Here is a 19,320-nt window from a genome sequence, read left to right on the forward strand (position 1 = left end):
CGTCAGCAATCTATCTACAGCTACCATTTGCTATTAAAATATAATTTCAACATCAGATTTCTATTTTCGGCAGCTTTTATTTGACAATCAGATTCAAAATCAAATAAAAAAGAGTAGTTATTCTTCGCAGCTTGTCTCTACCATTAAATAAATTCTAATAAATAAGAAGACATGCGATTTTTCTTAATCAATTTCATTTGATGTTCGTAGTTTCGTTAGCATTACATTTCCATCGTACGTTTTTTGTCATGTACAGTTTCATTACATGAATTCTGAAATACTTTTGACTTTTTTTATATATTGGATGGCTACTTAGTAACAGTGGATGGCTTCTGCTTCATTTGTGAATCTAGCAAATGCATGATGCAAAATGCAGTAAAAATTAACATGAGACGAATGAGCAATGTCCTGAGCACTTTCCACGCAAAACGATTTACCAAAAAAGGATTCAATGCAGAAATACACACTAGTCGGAAAATGATAGAGAAATCGGGGGGGGGGAGCATTTTTATCTTTTCCTTGGGGGGATGGCAACCAACATCTCGATAGGACTTTTGGCTGGCCGTGTATTTTTACTGCTCCCCTTGCCACCCAGACATATTATGCTTACAAACATCCATGCCTTCTTCAAGGTTCAAACCGGGGACCACCGGTACAGCAACCAGCGTCACTAACCACTATACTGGCAAGCAGCAACCATTTTAAGTTGATGAAATCAATTGGCTAAGTTTTAAAAGAAACTTCATCAAAACCAGAACCACGGTCCCGGTGAAATTTCTCTTACAAGTTGGCTAATTGCTTTCTATTGCTCTAGAAAAGGAATGTCAGTTCTACAGGCAAAGTCTGGAACTCTTCCCCCAACGCCGATAAAGGGTCTTTGACAATGGAAGTGACTACATTACTAAACGAATGATTTTTGTTGCAAGGCTAATTAATTATTATATTACTGTTAGTCTGTTGAACAAAGATTAGTAGCGTTTTATAGCACTAGGATCTTTTTGCACCAGCCTAACCGATATGTTATACACGAGTAAAAATGCTAAAGAATCAAATAAACAAAGCTCTTCATTTGTCTGGAATCGAAGTCCAGAAATAGCTAAGTGGCCTCTAATAATCTAATCACTCACCAATGGGCTCTATACGAAGGAATCTGACTTTCCATATCCAGAAATAGTGTTTAGCACATCGGTATTGTGATTTGAGATTCATACCTCACAGTGTATCTTCATGGATACAGGCTATGTTGACTAAGACCTTGACAGTGCAAAACAGACTGACAGATAGTGGTTTATAGACTGACAGATAGTGGTGTTCCGTTTGCTGAATTTAGCCTGAGATGAATAAAATTCAGCAGAATCATAATAGACTTTTAGTGTAATTTACGAAAGTTATTTTATAGATTTAAAAAAAAAAAAAAAAAAAAAAAGTTATTTTCAAAGGACTTTATACAAAAATTTATTTTTAATGCTATATTTAAAAGCATGCCAGGAAATATATTTCAAGATTTCCCCTTAAAGATTACAAAATTCGAAGTAGATCAGGCAAATTTTAAACGGTCCTTAATATATTAAATAAATATTCAGCGCTTTTAAATGCATATTTAAAATACTTTTAATAGAAAACAAAAACAGCCATATACTAGTTTTTACATGCTCTTTGCAATCAAAATAATGGCTGAAATAACACATTGAATGCATTTAAATATTTATGAAGCCTATCACAGGCATGAATGTTCAAATAATTTTAGATAAGAGCATACTTTTGTTTAAATAAAAGACTACGCAAGTCCTAATAACGTAATACCCCAAACAAACAATAATCTACAAAAAAACAACAGGATCCAAAATACAAAAGGATTTTGACTCCAAAATTTTGATAAAAGCTTGGTACTTTTTTTTAAAGCGGGGCTACTGCGCTTAGTGGCCAAAACTGACAAGCTTAATACGCCCATATACAACGTGCAAATTTCCAAAACATCGTCAAAGGCTTCTGATGCGGCTGCTTTAACAAGGGAGTATAAAAAGGGATTTCAAACAAAAAACAGCCTCGCATAATACTCATATCCAAAACCCCGTTTCTGAGCGAAAAAGGAATTACCAGAAATCGTTTTGTGCATATTACTGATCGTTTGCTGAAAGATGTGACATATCTACGCAAGTTCCGTTTCAGCTTTTCCCACTTCAGGTTTTCTGGAGATGGAAACAAAAGTCGCACCACATGAGGCTTTTCCTTCTTTTTGCAGGTGTCTGTGATGAGAAAAATCATATATCATGCCATTTCAGCCTTCTCTTATACAAGGAAGGAATTTTTATTCTATTTATTTAAATAGTAAATAATAATTTTATTATTAATATAATTTTATTTAAATAGTAAATAATTGTAATAAAGCTTAAATTACAGTGAGCGCGTAGTAGATGGTTTCACGACTCCGCATTAAATTTCATTTGCTTATTGGAAAATCAATCCTCAATCATTGCTTCAGAAGCATAAATTCACATATTTTAAATAATTCTTCCCAAAATTATGCGTAGAATAATAAAAACCAAAATAAGAAGGGTTTTTTAAGGTGGTTGGACAACCCTTATTTCAGCTCCGGAGAGAGGCCATAACTTTTATTTGAATATTATATACAGAGTTCACAAATGTCCGTACTCCGTCATAGATGTATATTTTCACTTACAAAAATGTTTTAAATGACGCAGATATTCATTTTTCGCATTTTTAAATTTAAACAAATCGGTTTTGGAAAAAAATGTGAAATCTAATAATCTACGTGTTTCTGCGTTCCCCATACTTAGATTTATAAAATTGTAGACTCACTATAAAAAAATAAAACCCAAAACTCACGTACAACGTAACTTTGACTCACGTACAACAAAAATTGACCGAAATATTTAATTTCAAAATGTGCGATATTTGATGTCATTTTGAATTTGCATCAAGGAGTCGATTAATAAATACATTAAAATAATTCAAAGCTGATTTTTTCTCCTTCAATGCCATCCCATGATATTCTTTTGTGATTTACTAATGTCCTTACCCATAATTTAGTTACATTTAATATGCCGAAAGAATTTTCACAGAAGAAATTTAAAATTTTTCTGAAGTCTAAAAATGCGTTACAAATATTCTTTTATATTAATTTAGAATTACAATCTGGTAATCATATAAAAATTTAATCTACAACAAATATTTTTCATTTTGAATTACTGCAAATTATATTACGAGTTGTCTGCAAGTCAACACTGAAACCTTCCAGTGTTTTACAGAACACGAATACTGTATGATTCTGTGAAAAAAATTTCCATTTTGAAAAGAATTACATTGATCAGCATTTTTCACAGTAATCTGCATAGAAATGCTCGTCAAGTAATCGCTTAGCATCAAAAATTCGTTTTTTAAACATAATTTTTAGCTACGTGTAAATGCAAATATTCGTTCTTCAATTCGTGTATGTCCCCTGAATATGACTATCGATTTTAACATGAAATATCTCGGTCAATATTTGTCATACGGGAGTCAAACTTTTTCAGCTTTCTTACTTTTTTGTACGAATAAGTAAAGTAAAGGAAATTTTCGGGTATCCTATTTCAACGAAAAATCCATTTTGACCGCTATCGAATGCATTTTAACCATATTTTTGCGTGACATCTGTACGTAAGGACAGAATAAAGGACTGTTTTTCCCAAAATGGGCTGCAAAAAGGATTTAAAATTGATTCAGAAGAGATTTTTTTGTGACGTAATATATCTCGCATTAATTCAAAAACGACTAGCTTCAGAACGTTGAAATTTTGTGTATAGGACTGCTATAACATGTATGCACCTCCCTTTTTTGGCTGCAATCGGCTGCACAATAACCATTTGATTAGCTCAGCTACTAAACTCCCTACCATAAATAGTTAGTCAATTAAAATTAAAACTTGAATTACATACTTTTAGGATATTCTTTAATTTTTTCTAGATTTATATTATTTAAGTATTTTAATATTAAAGATGCAGCTTGGCACTTAACTTTACTTACATTAGCGCTATCTATATAATTTGCAGAACACACTTACTACATCACTTAGGAAATATTTTTGCAGACCCCAACGCTTATATGGTAGGTAAGTTAGAATTAAAACTTACTATTTACTTGCTTTTAAATATTTTTTATGCAGTATTTAATTATTTTCTAGATATGTAATTATATTTTAAGTATTATTTGTTTTTTATAAATTCTGAATTAGTTCTTTAGTTTCTTATTGGTTTATATTAATTTGTCTTGTTCCTTTTTAGTTTCTTTTTGATTAATATGCATATTCGTGTCGGGGAGGTTTCTGTAGAGAAGGGTTTCTAAAATACATTGGTTTCTAAATTAATTTTTCTGGAAAATTTAATTTTTTTAAAGTTTAATTTAATACTAAACTTTACATTGCTTATTTCTCAAAATACTTCATTATTCGTATTTTCCTTTAGACCTTTAATTTTTAATGGCTTATTACTCAAGGTACCACTTAGCTGGTATTTCTTTTTGGACTTTCTTCACTACTTTTGGTTTTGACTTTTACCCTTGCTTGCATGAATGACGAAACACGAATTGAATGATTGAAGAGTTAGGTTTGGAGGCAACTTCCCCTTGATAAGTCTGTCTCCTGCCTGCTCAACAGTCATTCACTTATGCATTTACAAAAAAAAAAAATTTTAGATTAATTTTAATTTGCTGAATTGGTGAATTTATTTTCATGTTTAGGTTTTGCACTTGATTTACTTATGCTATCTGAATTTAAATGATATTGTAGATTAGTTCGAAAATTAATTCTTTTATATGTTTGCACATTTTAACTTTAAATTTGCTTTTTTACGTACATACATGTTTGTTAAAATTTATATATATATATATCCACTCTGTTACTCAATTCCGTAAGTTCATTTTTTTTATTCTTATATGTTGGTAAGTTGTACATTTTTGTTTTAAAAATCATTGAATTATGTTGTTCTTATCATCTGGTTAATGTTTTTATGACATTAGTTAATCTGCATGCAGTAGTTGTAGAATTATCAAGAATTTTAAAATTGTTTAAGTGTGGTTAAGCCTTTTTTACTATAGTAGCCATATTTGCTTACATTCGAAAGTTAGCAGAATAGTGAATTAAGTCTGTTTCTGCATCTTTAGTGTCTTTTTTGCAGAGTAGGACCAAAAATAAACTTCATACCGTTCTGTGCCCCGAAAAATCTGCTTCTTCCCCGCAGGCCGAATTGCCTGCTTTTGCGTAGAAACTCCAATTTTAATTGTAATTTTTTTAAATTGTTTTAACTATATTTGGTGTTTATATTTTTCTATACTTTTCGATTTTTAATAAAGATACTTTGAGGTTTTATGTAGTTTTGCCTTGCTGCGAAGTGAGAACTGAATTAAGTAAATGAGAAATATATCTCTAATGGAATTCGACGAAATAAGTTTAAATGAAATGCAGCACAAAATACGTATAATTTCATATTTCGTACAAGAGAGTCACGTAGTGTACACATAAGATTTTTCTTATAGTGAGTACAAAATTTTCCTAAATGTTTTTATCGGGACCGGAAACATGTAAAACGTTAGATTTTGTATAATTTTTTTTTTTTTTAAATTTAAAATAGGAAAACATGAATATTTGCGCCCTTTAAAACATTTTTGTAACTGAAAATGTATGCCTATGGCCAACGACTGCAAAAAATAAAGACCGGGTAAGGACTTTTGTGTACATGCTGTAATAACAACTCTGTTCGGCAGATGGTCCAACATACAGTCTTCTCCACGATTAAGTGCACATTTTTATAGAATTAATCATAAGATAATTTACCATTTTATTAAAAATTGGGATAGCAATATCATTTACGATTTTCGTCAGTTTTGGAAGCATTATATTTTTTAATTAAACTTATTCTTGGCCTAGTTTTGAAAAAAAACTCAATTTCTGTTTTCAAAATATTTTACACCCGATTATTCTCTAATCGAAATAGATGTGGTCGTATCTGAAGTTAACAGTAAATTTTAATTAAATATTTTTTTTTCTTGTTTAATGTATTAGCTATCATCAGTAGGGACAGTGATATTGCACCGAAACATTGTTCGAACAGGAACATTTCCTATGTATTTCACAGTTACGTTATCTCTAATTACATTTTTGAACTATGCATTGATTCTGAAAAGCCTTGAAATGGGAAATGCTCTTTCTTACCGTTTCGAGAAAATCTTAATTTTTTTTTTTTAAATGTCTCGTTTCAAAAAACCTGAAATGCAACACATTAAGGATTTATATACATATAACATATTAAGGATTTATATACATATATATGTAAATGAATAAATACAAAACGCAATGAAATCAGTCAAAGCAAAGCAAAGTCATTTAGGGGGCAGTTCAAAAATGAATAATGAATCATTTCTATTAAGTTCAATCAATTAAAAATTTGTTGTTTATCTTAATTTTTTATCACATTTTAGGCTTCAAAACTTGTATTGGTGTTGTGTTTCACACTTGAAGAACTAACTCCTCTACTTTTTTTTTAATTATTATTATTCTATTTTATATTTTTAGATAAAATTTCCATTTGTCTCATTTTTTTCATATATTTCAATATAAACTTCAATGAATAAGGATATATGAAGTATATAATAATTTATAATAAGAAAACTTTCCATATACCATCTCCAAGGAACACAAATTCAATTAAAACCATGAATGATTTTTTTTTACTTCAATATGTATGTAACAACATATATTTCAATATATACTGTAATATATTTTTACATCAGTTTTACTTGTATTGGACTTTATCCACTCCAAATTGGAAATTATTATTAGATTTTTAAGTTTTATTGCTTGTTTATGATTCATGCCATTATTTTTTTAACTCTGCCTATATGTTTTCAAAATTTGCATACAATTTTGTATTGTTTAACAACTGCTGGATTAAAAAATTTGCGAATGGTTTTGTGTTCAAGTATTGGATTATTATTTTTGCAAGTTTTGTTTTTGGACTTAATCTACTCAAAATAATTTTATATTTGTCTATGTTTTTGATGCTATAATTTTTCTTTTTTGCACTGCTTATTTCATCCTGGGGGTTGAACTGATTAAAAATACGTATTGCTTTTATAGTTTTTCGAAAATTATTTTTAAACTTTCTGTCAGTTCAAAAGGAGACTGTTTTATTTACTTACTTTTTTCATACGCCCTGATGACAATGCAGCGAATGTAAATTTAATATTTCATTTTTGGTTTTGACATATTCTGTCCCACTATTTCTTGCAGTTTAGCAGTGCACTTCTGATTTTTTCGGTTTTTGAAAGTGGCTTATTCTGAATCCACTATGTGAAGAATTTTAAAGTATTTTCTATTTTATACTCTTTATGCTGTATTTTAAATCTTTTTTTTTTTTTTTCGGGATTTTAGTACTTCTGTGTTAAATTAAATTCAGTGCATTCAAAAAGATAAACAATGCGGTGGCCTTTCTCTTTAAAAAAATGTTCGAAACTGAATTTTAACAGTCATTAATGCTCAAATTGGCGTGCTTCTCTTGAAACATTATCTAACTGGATCATCAGTCACGGGCTTTACTGCTGATAAGGTTTAAGGGGGTAACTGTTGATTAGATTAAACGGATTGTTGACCGCTCATCGAAGTGTCAAAGCTTTAGTGAATTTTTCTTGCAGGATTGTCGGATTTAAATTTGAAAACTCACAGCAAAAAACATGTCAGTAAATATCAAATATTTTTCTTTAAAATATATTATCCGAAAACTGCTTTTAAAGTAAAATTTATGATTAATTTTAAAAAAAGTATAAAAAAAGAAATGATACATATATTTCGCTTTTGTTATTAAATAAAAAAAATATGATGTGTACACCACATGACTTCCTTGTACGGAATATTAAATTATACGCATTTTTTCTTGCATTTCATTTAAACTTATTGGATTTAATTAAATCTACTTCGCCGACAATGCATAAACCACAATAGAATAAATGCATTCTTTAAAATTCACTCTATTTGTTTACCATAGCGACACTCTGGTGCTAGGTTCACTTAAAAGTATTATATTTCGTCCATATTATAACTCAGAATGCACACAATTTATACCATTTAAAGAATTATCTAATCGTTGCTACATGTTCTATTCAAATACTATAATAAATCTAAAACGATGTATAAAAGAAATTAAGCAAACAAAACAAAAAAAGAAACAGTTTTTCACAGACGATTGAGTATTTCTCATTCAATTAATTCAGTTCTCACTTCGCGAGAAGGCAAAAATACATAAAAACTCAAAATATCTATATTAAAAATTACGAAGTAAATCCTTAAACACATATTTCCTCGAAAAAATTCCAGAAAGGATTAAGCAAGATATAATTGGCAATAATAAATGAAGGCGTTATCTTTGTTGTTGGGAAGCTAAGTTTCTCTAGATTGGCAACAAATCCACTAGTCTGCTGTTTGAAAAGTAAACAATCAATGGGCGCCATAAAAAAAGGCTTATCAGCACTTAAACAACTTTAAAATTGTTGATAATTCCAAAAATATTGCATACAGATGTACTAAAGGCATAAAAACCTTAACCGGAAGATAAGAACAACATAATTCAATCATTTTTAAAGCAAAAAATGTACAATTTACAAAGATATAAGAGTAAAGAAACTGAGATTACTGAGCCGGGTAACAGAGTGGATATATATATATATATAAATATACGTTTGGTGCGGCCGATTGCAACCAAAATACGAGGTGCACATCTACATGTTATAGCAGTCCTATATGCAAAATTTCAATGTTCTGAGGCTACTCGTTTTTGAGTTATGCGAGTTACATACGTACGTACATACGTTCGCACAGACGCCACAAAAAATTCTCTTCAGAATTCATTTTAAAGCAGCTTTATAATTTTTTTGGAGGGAAAGAGTATTTTATTCTGTCCTTACGTACAGATATCACGCAAAAAGATCGTTAAATTGCATTCGATAGCGGTCAAAATGGATATTTTCGCTGAAATATACTGCCTGAAACTTTTCGCGATTACAGTACTTCCTTTTTACTTCGTACAAGGAAGTAAAAATATGTACTGTTGCCAGTTTATAAAAGCGAAAGCTTTATTGTTCTAGCATCAATATTCAACTAAAAAAAAAAAAATAATAATAATTTTAAGAATCTCAGGTGTCTTTTCGTACACTATTTTTTATACGTCAAATCATTGAAATTAAAAATATCAAATTGTTAACAAAGTGTGTTACGTCTAAATATAATTTTAAAAAATCTGATGTGTACACCACATGACTTCCTTCTGTGTGTGTGTGATTATGGCAAAGCCTCGAGGGCTATCTGCCTAAGGGAAGGGGTGCCTTCGTGGAGGACTTTCTAAGGAAAACTGGCTCGTATACACGTTACACATGGGGAAAACCACGAAAACGCCCATGCAGCCAGCCCGTTCGCGGGATTCGAACCTCGGACCGAACTACCAGTGTTCAGCGACTTTACCGCTCAGCCGCTGGTGGGCCCATGACTTCCTTGTACGGAATATTAAATTATACGCATTTTTTTCTTGCATTTCATTGAAACTTATTGGATTGAATTAAATCTACTTCGCCGATAGCGCATAAACCACAATAGAATAAATGCATTCTTTAAAATTCACTCTCGTATTTGTTTACCATAGCGACACACTGGCGCTAGATTCACTTAACAGTATTATATTTCGTTCATATTATAACTCATAATGCACGAAATTTATATCATTTAAAGAATAGAATTATCTAATCGTTGCCACATGTTCTATTCAAATGCTATAATAAAGCTAGAATGATGTATAAAACAAATTAAGCAAATAAAACAAAAAGAAACAGTTTTTCACAGATGATTGAGTATTTCTCATTCAATTAATTCAGTTCTCACTTCGCGAGAAGGCAAAAATACATAAAAACTCAAAATATCTATATTAAAAATTACGAAGTAAATCTTAAACACATATTTCCTCGAAAAATTCCAGAAAGGATTAAGCAAGATTTAATTGGCAAAAATAAATGAAGGCGTTATCTTTGTTGTTGCGAAGCTAAGTTTCTCTAGATTGGCAACAAATCCACTAGTCTGCTGTTTCAAATGTAAACAATCAATGGCCGCCACGAAAAAAAGGCTTAGCGGCACTTAAACAACTTTAAAATTGTTGATAATTCTAAAAATATTGCATACAGATGTACTAAAGGCATAAAAACCTTAACGGGAAGATAAAAACAACATAATTCAATCATTTTTAAAGCAAAAAATGTACAATTTACAAACATATAAGAATAAAGAAACTGAGATCACTGAGCCGGGTAACAGAGTGGATATATATATAAATATATTTATATACGTTTGGTGCGGCCGATTACAACCAAAATACGAGGTGCACATCTACATGTTATAGCAGTTCTATATGCAAAATTTCAACGTTCTGAGGCTACTCGTTTTTGAGTTTTGCGAGATACGTACGTTCGTACAGACACCACGAAAAATTCTCTTCAGAATTAATTTTAAAGCAGTTTTATAATTTTTTTGGAGGAAACGAGTCTTTTATACTGTCCTTACGTACAGATATCACGCAAAAACATCGTTAACTTGCATTCGATTGCGGTCAAAATGGATATTTTCGTTGAAATATGCTGCCTGAAACCTTTCACGATTACAATACTTTCTTTTTACTTCGTACAAGGAAGTAAAAATACTAAATCTGTACAAAAGCTTGTAATCTAGACGTTATTCCCAAATTTCTCCATAACCATTAAATTTTATCTGTAAAGCAGATGACAGTGTATCCATAAGAGAGAGTTAGAAAGAAATTTTCCAAGCGACCTATTTTAGATCATTAAGAGCCTTATTTTACACATGAAACTCCTGTCTTAAGAAACAGTTTTAGCAGAAGTTCGTAAGAAATTCATATTAAAGAATTTTTTAAATCATTAAGTTAACGCTGTATTCAGCAACGCATTTCCATGTTAACGAGTTATCAATGATAAATGAAAGATCTGCCATCTTTTGGCAACTATTGATTATGTCTGCAGCATAAATCTAGGCTCTGAATACCCAACTTTTCGACTTCCTTAGCTCCCTTAGCCTAATAAAAATAAGCCAAGGAGCCAAGGGCTCCATAACCCCAAAAAGAATATGCAAAAGGCCGCATATAAAAGCTAATATTTATTAACGACTATAAATAACCTATACTAATACTGCCCCTGATAAAATTACATTTATTACTGTGACGCTTTTGAAGATTTACCGTTTAAAATTTTCATCTGGTTTCCACGGGGCGGAGAGGGAAATAAGTGCTCGAAGATACACATTCTTTCAAAAAAAGAACAGGGAAGAATCTTTAAGTACGGGAAGCTTTGACTTCAGATTTAAGTCTAACATATCAAAAGTTTACTAACTGCCATAATCTGGTCATAATTCCATACATTCCATTTGCAAGTTTGCACGAAAAAATTTAATGGCAACAGAGAATGGAGTAGCAAATAAACGAAATTAATAATTTTTGAAAAATCTCGAAATTCGTTCCTAGGAAAAACTAATGCAGCAAATATTTTGCTTTTCACACGCACTGGTTCAGACCGAATTCTTCAGTAAATTAAGATTTTGTCCTTAATATGAGACTGATATTCCAGTTTAATTTAGAACATTTTTATTCACTGAAACTTCACTTATCAGTTGCTTTTGGCATAAGTATCAGTCATATTCATTGAAAATCAGATAGTCAATTCTCATTTCCAAATACAACGTCATATTTTCATTCATTTATTTGGCGACACAATGTTGGCCACATCACCAAGCAGGTTGGATACTTCAAGCCTAGACGGATACAGTGTTATACAACAAAGAGTTTTTCATCACCCTCTCCGTCATTTTCTGAAACCATGATTTTTGCTCAAACAGATTTCAATATGCAGTTTAGATACATTCATGAAGACGCCAATATTATTCGGTACTTAAATATTAACGGAGTCTGACGATTTAGACTTTCAAAATGTGCCAGACTCTGGCAAATATGCGTATAGCATTTCTTCAAGTACCATACGCATAACAGTTCTTTAAGTTTTAACAAACAATGTCGGCATTTTCAAGTGCGTTCGTTTTACTGTAGTCCAAGTTCCAATGGATTTTATAGTCACATGGTGACATTTTTGTCATGAACACAATTTTAAAATATGCACTTGTATATTTGTCTGCACTAGAAGAAACTGCAGTAAAATTTCTGAGGGAATATAATATTATGCTGCAAATTCACTTACAATTGCTTTGCATCCATTCTTAAAGCGATCGCTATGAAATTTCCACCAGAACAAAAGAAGCAATTTCCCTGTAAGTAGTTTATAGATTGATTTGTGGCTACAACTACAAGGTCTTTATTAAGATCATTTAGACAGATAAAAGCTAAATAATGAAATGTGCTTTTCATGAGCCTCTTGTATGATTATGAATTACATTCACACGTACATATCAAAAGTTTAAGATACACTGCAACATGAATTTTGATTTCGTCGCTATTCTTGCAACAAAGAAAAAAAATTTAGAAGCCAACAATGACAAAGTTTCAGATGCTTCATTTCTGCAAAGTGAACCAAAAACATTTTAGTGAACCAAAAATACTTTTTTTCAGAACAATTGTGAAAAATTTTGCATGTAGTTTTCATGCTAAAACAGTCTTAGTTGGTAAGAAAACCAAGAATAGGCAAATAATGAATAATGACAGGAATGATGGCAGCCATAAGGGGGGGGTACGGATTGGATTATTCAATTATGGCAAAGCACAAGAGGGCTATCTGCCTGAAGGAAGGGATGCCTTTGTGGAGGGCTTTCTAAGGGAAACTGGCTCATATACACGTTACACATGGGGAAAACCACGAAAACGCCCATGCAACCAGCCCGTTTGCGGGATTCGAAACTTGGACCGAACTACCAGTGTTCAGCGTCTTAACCGCTCGGCCGCTGGTGGTCGTAAGGGGGGTCTGCTGGTTAATAGATTAGTCAAGCTTTCCCCTCCATTAGCGGTACTTAACCGACTTAGGCTTGGCCACTGCTAAGGCAAGAAGTGGTGGCCATTTTATTGTGGAAGCACCTAAAGGTATCGCAGTAGGCTCCCCTAACTACTATACCTCTAGAGCAGCATTACGGTCAAGCAAGCGATGCTTATTTGTCTAAGAAAGGTATGCTACGTGGAAGTCTTACTAAGGAAAGTTACTTATATTCACTTTACACAAAGGTGAACCATAAAAATAACACCATGCAGCCTGTTCGCTGGAATTAATTATATGTTGTCAATGACTTTATACATGGCGACCTCTGAAGCTTACATCCAGTTTTTTGTAATTTCTATACCAAATCATCAATTTTAGTTAAAGATTTCGTTGTTTAACCTTATATGGCAAAGCCCAAAGGGTTATCTGCAAGGACTAGATGGTTTAATGGAAGATTTTTCGGTACTTACGTATTATCGCGTCAACCGTTAAACTGTCGCCAAGCGCTAATTATGGATAGGGCAAAATATGATGTAACAACATATTTGTAACATTTACATTTTCCTTTAATGTAATCCTAATTGATTCTCTGTTTGTTTCTATGAGCAAGAATTACATTAACTGTAGCTGCTTTGTTTCTTGCATTTTGAAAAAAAAAATATTAAAATTTATTACAGTAGCAATGGAACAGAACCCTAAGCAATGGATTATTTTCATAGTTATAGAATCCTACCATTAAAAACGGTGTGTTTTAATGTACACGATATGGTCGCCCGACAAAACAGTAATAAATTGGAACAATCACATGCGGGAAACTTGTACTTAAACCATTCGAAACAAGAGGTAAAATCGGTAGGCCTAATAAAATAGTAGAAATCGGGGAAAGCCTTTTTCACGAAGCGCAAGAAAGAAGCGGGTCAAATATTGATTGTTTAAGCAAAGATGTTTCAGTTTCTTCAGAATTCTGCAGGAACGACTGGCACAACTTTGGCGGAATCTCCGCTAACTTTCATGGTCAGATAATAACTCCCTTTGGCTAATCTTTGGAATATAGTAACAGGTAGTTTGGCGACATTTTGGTAAGGCGATAAAGGTTACTAGCTAGGACTTTAGCAGTGTACATGGATAAAGTCAAGAGTGTGCGCAATGCCATTTTTGTGCAATTCTGGGATGTTTTTTTAAGTGAAAATAGGTCGACGTGTATATGGATGATACCATGTATATGAAATTCTTAAAAACGCGGCAGGCAGTGGGAGATTCTGCACTTTGTCCCAATATACCATTCTATACTTATAACACGAAATGCGTTCAGTTTTTTCAAGTCTACTGTCTTCAGTCTAGAGACTTAACAAACAATACGGCACCTACGAAAAGCATAAACAAATCTACTGTACAAATAACTCTCTATAACAGAGTTCAGACGGCACCGCGATTGAACTTCAATTTTCATTCGACGTAACACCGGCTGATATTTTTTACATGTCTTGGTATATAAACCATTGATTCGATTTTTTATGTCATTTCAACAGATAACTTTCAAGATAATATGTATTTTTCAAAACGTTAATACTAGCACAAATTTATCCTGTGTAGTCACTAATAAACTTTAATGCTTAAAATTAGGCAAAAATCCATCTTGTTTTGGCATAGATTGTGGATAAAACTATAGATTTTGAGGGCGATCAGTCACAAATATCTCTTCTTCAGGAGCACAAAAATTTTTACTAAACATGTTTCTATTCCATTTGATTTATGTCCCTTGAGAACAGACATCCAATTAATATGTTAAGATACGATGTTTTCTCAGAAGGAACAACCGAATGCAAAATATTAAACCACAATTATACTGAAACATACAAAAACAAAACAAGAATTAAACTTACAAAAACGAAAACCAGAGAAGAGCCTTGGGAAGTTAGCCTTGAAATGCTACGATGAAAATTCTGCGCGTAATTCTATGGTTACATTCTACGGATGCATAAATAAATTTACAAATTTCTTGACTGTTTCTTAGATACATAGATAAATAGTATTTCTCAGATACATAATATATATTCAAACAAAGAGTGTGATGTGACAAGCTATTCTTTAGAAAATAAAAAATGTCAGGTGCGAATGGATCATCTGGAAAAGTTACTTTCTATTCCTGACTGAAACGTAAAATTATAAAATCATTCAAAATATTTTATATAATGGATTTCGTTCAACACTCAGATGAATTTCACATTGTCTTATTTATAAATGTCCTTTGACGGAGACGTTTAATATTAAAAAAAATGACGTTTACTGGACATGTTTAAACTAAAAAAGATAACTTATGTCTAAATATAATGAAACCTTCCGTGGCAACTATCTCTGAGACATGACAGCATTACTGAGAACATAAATAAATAGCGGTATTAAACATCAATACACAGTTGTACAGCAAATCATCCAGTTCAACAGAAAAGAACGCTTAAAATCCTTTGTGGTCGCCTTTACGGAGATTTCGCAGCATTCCCCGTTTTATAAATGAGATTAGTATTTTAACTTTGGCTCCCAGTAATCTGCGTTTAATATTTAAGGAATTACACAAAAATATTAAATTATGACAAAATTCACATTTCACTTAACAAACGATTATGATAACAGCACATGCGGGCCCCGTTTAAGACAAACTGGGGACCTATGCACAGCATTCTCCCCCCCCCAACCCCTACTATTCTCTCTCTCTCTCTCTCTTTTTTTTTTTTTTTTGAAGAAGAAGAAGAAGAAGAGCAAAATTGTGAAGAATTACAATATAATCTTGGGGGCCTCCTAAAGTACGGTGCGCTTTGCCCAAATCTCGAAAGTAATTTAAAAATACACACATAATTTATTGTTGACATCTGCAATATTTTTCGTAAGTGCTATAATTACTCACTGCACTTAGAAAACAAAATTCTTTATTTATTAAAATAAAATTCTATTAAATATAGAAACTAAAACTAAATGTTTATTAATTAATATGCAAGGCCAGATATTTATCCAGAATTAAAATTGTTCACTTGTAAAATTAGCAGTTATTATTACTTACCGTTTTTGAAGTTATCTGGGTGAGATTAAGGAACAGGTGGTGATTTTCCCATCGTCTTAAAAACTTGGAACTAAGAATCTTGCTGATAACCGTTCGCGTGTGGTTTAATCGACATACTTGAATGTCACCTTCATGAATAAGTTTAAATTTGGGTCCTGTAGGATTATTAGGCACAGAACGAACTGGAGATGAACTAGTAGAACCCACTAGACCTAGATCAGAATTACTCACACCATCATTTGAATTTGATGATGAGTATGAATCTACAGAACTTTGTCTAGAACTAGAAGAACCTTCTTCAGATTCAGAAAAAGCTGTTTGCCGGATGTCATTTTTAAACACTAAAAATCGCGATCCAGAATTTTCTCCAGATATTAAATTATTACGAAAGCCAGGAAGAACTGTATTCGACTTTGGTAGGGTTTCCGATGACGACTGCAATTTGTCCACTCCAACAACCGATTGTGATTTTCTTGATAGCCATTTAAAATTACCTGATGAATGGCTAGCTACATCACCGTTGCTTGCCATTTTTAGAATTACAGTTCCTTTTTTCTCAATACGAATGTGCTTTACATTCAGGTTTTCTAGGTTTTATTACTAAATGCAGTCATAACTTTTTTAATTAATTAATAACTGATTCCCTTAAAGTTAATTATAATTAAGTAATGATTAATTTGTTTTCAATAATTCTAAATGCAGCAGCACAGTTTATTCATTCCCCTTTTGGAAACAGAAAAATCAAACGTTATTGATCCAACGAGTTTAAACAAGCGTCAAAACAAACAGGCATTTCGTTCTCGTGAAATGTTAATCCTTTTATTCCAAGACAAAACTTGAATGAATATATGAAGCACATGGCAAACATCGCATGAATTGTAAATAGAGAACTCCTACGCATACTTCTGAATAATAGCTAATTTAAGCGCATTATTTCTGAAGAGATACCGTTGTCACACACAACCTTTCTCGTTCGCTACTGTTCTCCAAATCCACAACATTACACTACACTCCACGCACGACGATGAGAAGCAGAAACCAGCAGACACCCGGAAGTGACGAAGATTTAACGTCACAGGAAGTTGTTGATATCTGCGAGCCTATTATTTACATCGGCATCCAGGACCAATAACAAAACATGCATTTTCGGGGATTTGATGCATTGAACACTGTAAAAAACATATTTTCTGTTTTTCCTTCAATTGTTTACTACTTTTTACATTCCGTTGATTAAACGAAAGTAATTTAACTGTTACTGTGCTTATCAGTATGGTTTTAAATGTGACACTCATTAGTTTTAAAACTGGACGTTGATATTTTACACCAGTCATCAATGATCCCCTTATTATTATTTGCCTTATTACCTCATATAAATCTGATTGAAGGTAATTCTGAAGTATTCGATGGAAAGTATTCTTTGTAAGTATATATTTTGTAAACCGCGATTTTTAGTATTTTCATTAGTACGCATTTTGAGTATTTTTCGTTATGTATTTGGTAATGTAAATGTACGTCGATCAATAATAATAATAATAATAACCCTGATATATATACCAATGATAATGCATTTAAATGTAATTTTGTTATTTTGTATTGTAATGAAGTCCATTATTAGAATATTTTTAAAATTTACTAACATCGCATACATTTTATGTTTTAATTTAGATCATGTAATATGCATTAATGCTTTTATCTACTTTTAAAATGTTTCAGTACAGAAAGTCTTACTCCTTACATTCGGCGTCATGGATCCAGGCTGAGTCATCGTTCAATTCGCGAATGCCATCAGGAAATGTACGGTAGTCCACCACATGAATTGTTTGAAGCTCATCAGTCTAATAATTCGTTGCCGTTAATAATTCATAAACGATTCGTAAAAGCCATTCCGTCTCCACCATTTTCACCGAGAACTGCACGAGGGCATTATATTGTAGTTCCTGATCCGTTACGAACATTGTCTGTGCTGGAACCTGACCAACCTGGCGGTTGCAAGTTAAAAATTCGACAGAGTGTTGCTGAAACTTCAGCAAAACACAATTGTGTAGTTAGTTTGAATGCTGGTTATTTTAACACCAAAGATGGGTCATGTTTAGGTAAGCTTGATTTATTGTAATTAGTAGATTAGTTCCATAAGCACTAATTAACATGTCAGTATAGATAAAAAAATGAATAGATGAAGCATGTTAATCTCTCCTGACATTTATTTTTGATTTCAAAAAGGGATTAAAGCCTCAACCATAAGAACCATAAGAAAGCCTCAACCAAAAAATACTTTAATATGTGTTTAATTTGCAATTTATATTGCATTTAGGAACCATTAGTTTGAATTATTGTACATGAAACAATAAAATCTGGTTTTATTTTTAAATTTTGATAGTTTCTTTCATGTTGAAATCTTGCATTGTAGCCACCATTTTTAAAATGAAAATGGAATAACTTACCATAAATAATTATCACGAGCAAAGATTTCTTCATTAATAATAATTTGAAAATTTATAATAATTATTAATGATATTTTACACCTTTTTCTCCCATTCTGAGTTAAATAGAAAATATTGCAAATACTATGCTGAATATATTAAAATTTGAAATAGATGTGCACATGTAAAGGTAGTAAATTTAAATAAATAAGTACTTTCTGATTATCTATTCTCCGATTTTAACATTCAGTATAACTGGTCTGTTTTGGTGTATTTTCGAGTATACACCATGGAGTAGAAGAATTAATTTTTTCTTACCTCCATGACATATGTGTGAGAGCAGACAATCCTGCATATACCATACATGTACACATGGATTATGTGAACAGGTGGATTTACCTGCTTTAATTAAACAGCATCTACCAGCTATAAAAATAAATAAATATTGGCCACATAGAGTTTTATTTAAATTTAAAGTTTCCTTTCTTTTATAATTTTATTTTAACTAGTTATGAACAGAGTAAAGCATAAGACAGAATGTTAGCCAAACAAAACTTTCTCACCAATTCCTAAAGTTGCAGTGTGTTGATAACTTTTTGGTGGGTCCATGAATAATCAGATGTGGTTTATTTTAATTATGGCAAAACATGCAAGGACTAAAGGCAAGTATGACTTTGTGGAGGATTTTTTAAGGAGAACTGACTTATCCATGTTACACATTAGGAACACCACAGAAATGCCCCTGCAGCCAGCCTGTTCACCGTTAATCGAACCCAGATCAAACTACCAGTGTTCAGCAACTTTATCATTTGGCTGCTAATGGGCTTTGCAAAT

General features: G+C 31.9%; 2 protein-coding genes across 3 annotated transcripts in view; one reads left to right on the forward strand and one right to left on the reverse strand.

The window, feature by feature from the left end:
- The window catches only part of LOC118193980 (C-Maf-inducing protein-like), a 475,282-nt gene extending 458,208 nt beyond the window's left edge, over positions 1-17,074 (reverse strand). The window contains exon 1 of the mRNA XM_085826581.1: positions 16,067-17,074. Within this exon, the coding sequence (XP_085682707.1) occupies positions 16,067-16,597 (531 nt within the window). The 5' untranslated portion in view covers positions 16,598-17,074. The remainder of the gene's footprint in view (positions 1-16,066) is intronic.
- An 86-nt stretch (positions 17,075-17,160) lies between these two features.
- LOC118179666 (N-acetylglucosamine-1-phosphodiester alpha-N-acetylglucosaminidase-like) overlaps positions 17,161-19,320 on the forward strand; it is a 381,181-nt gene continuing 379,021 nt past the window's right edge. The window contains exons 1-2 of one of the 2 annotated variants that reach the window (XM_085826596.1): positions 17,161-17,485; positions 17,780-18,159. In XM_085826596.1, coding sequence (XP_085682722.1) covers positions 17,400-17,485; positions 17,780-18,159 — 466 coding nt within the window. In that variant the 5' untranslated portion in view covers positions 17,161-17,399. The remainder of the gene's footprint in view (positions 17,486-17,779; positions 18,160-19,320) is intronic. The other variant, XM_085826592.1, reaches the window with a different exon arrangement.

Source organism: Stegodyphus dumicola, chromosome 1, assembly GCF_044657685.1.
Source record: "Stegodyphus dumicola isolate Sdum_Otavi_A_Nest chromosome 1, ASM4465768v1".
Taxonomy (NCBI): domain Eukaryota; kingdom Metazoa; phylum Arthropoda; class Arachnida; order Araneae; family Eresidae; genus Stegodyphus; species Stegodyphus dumicola.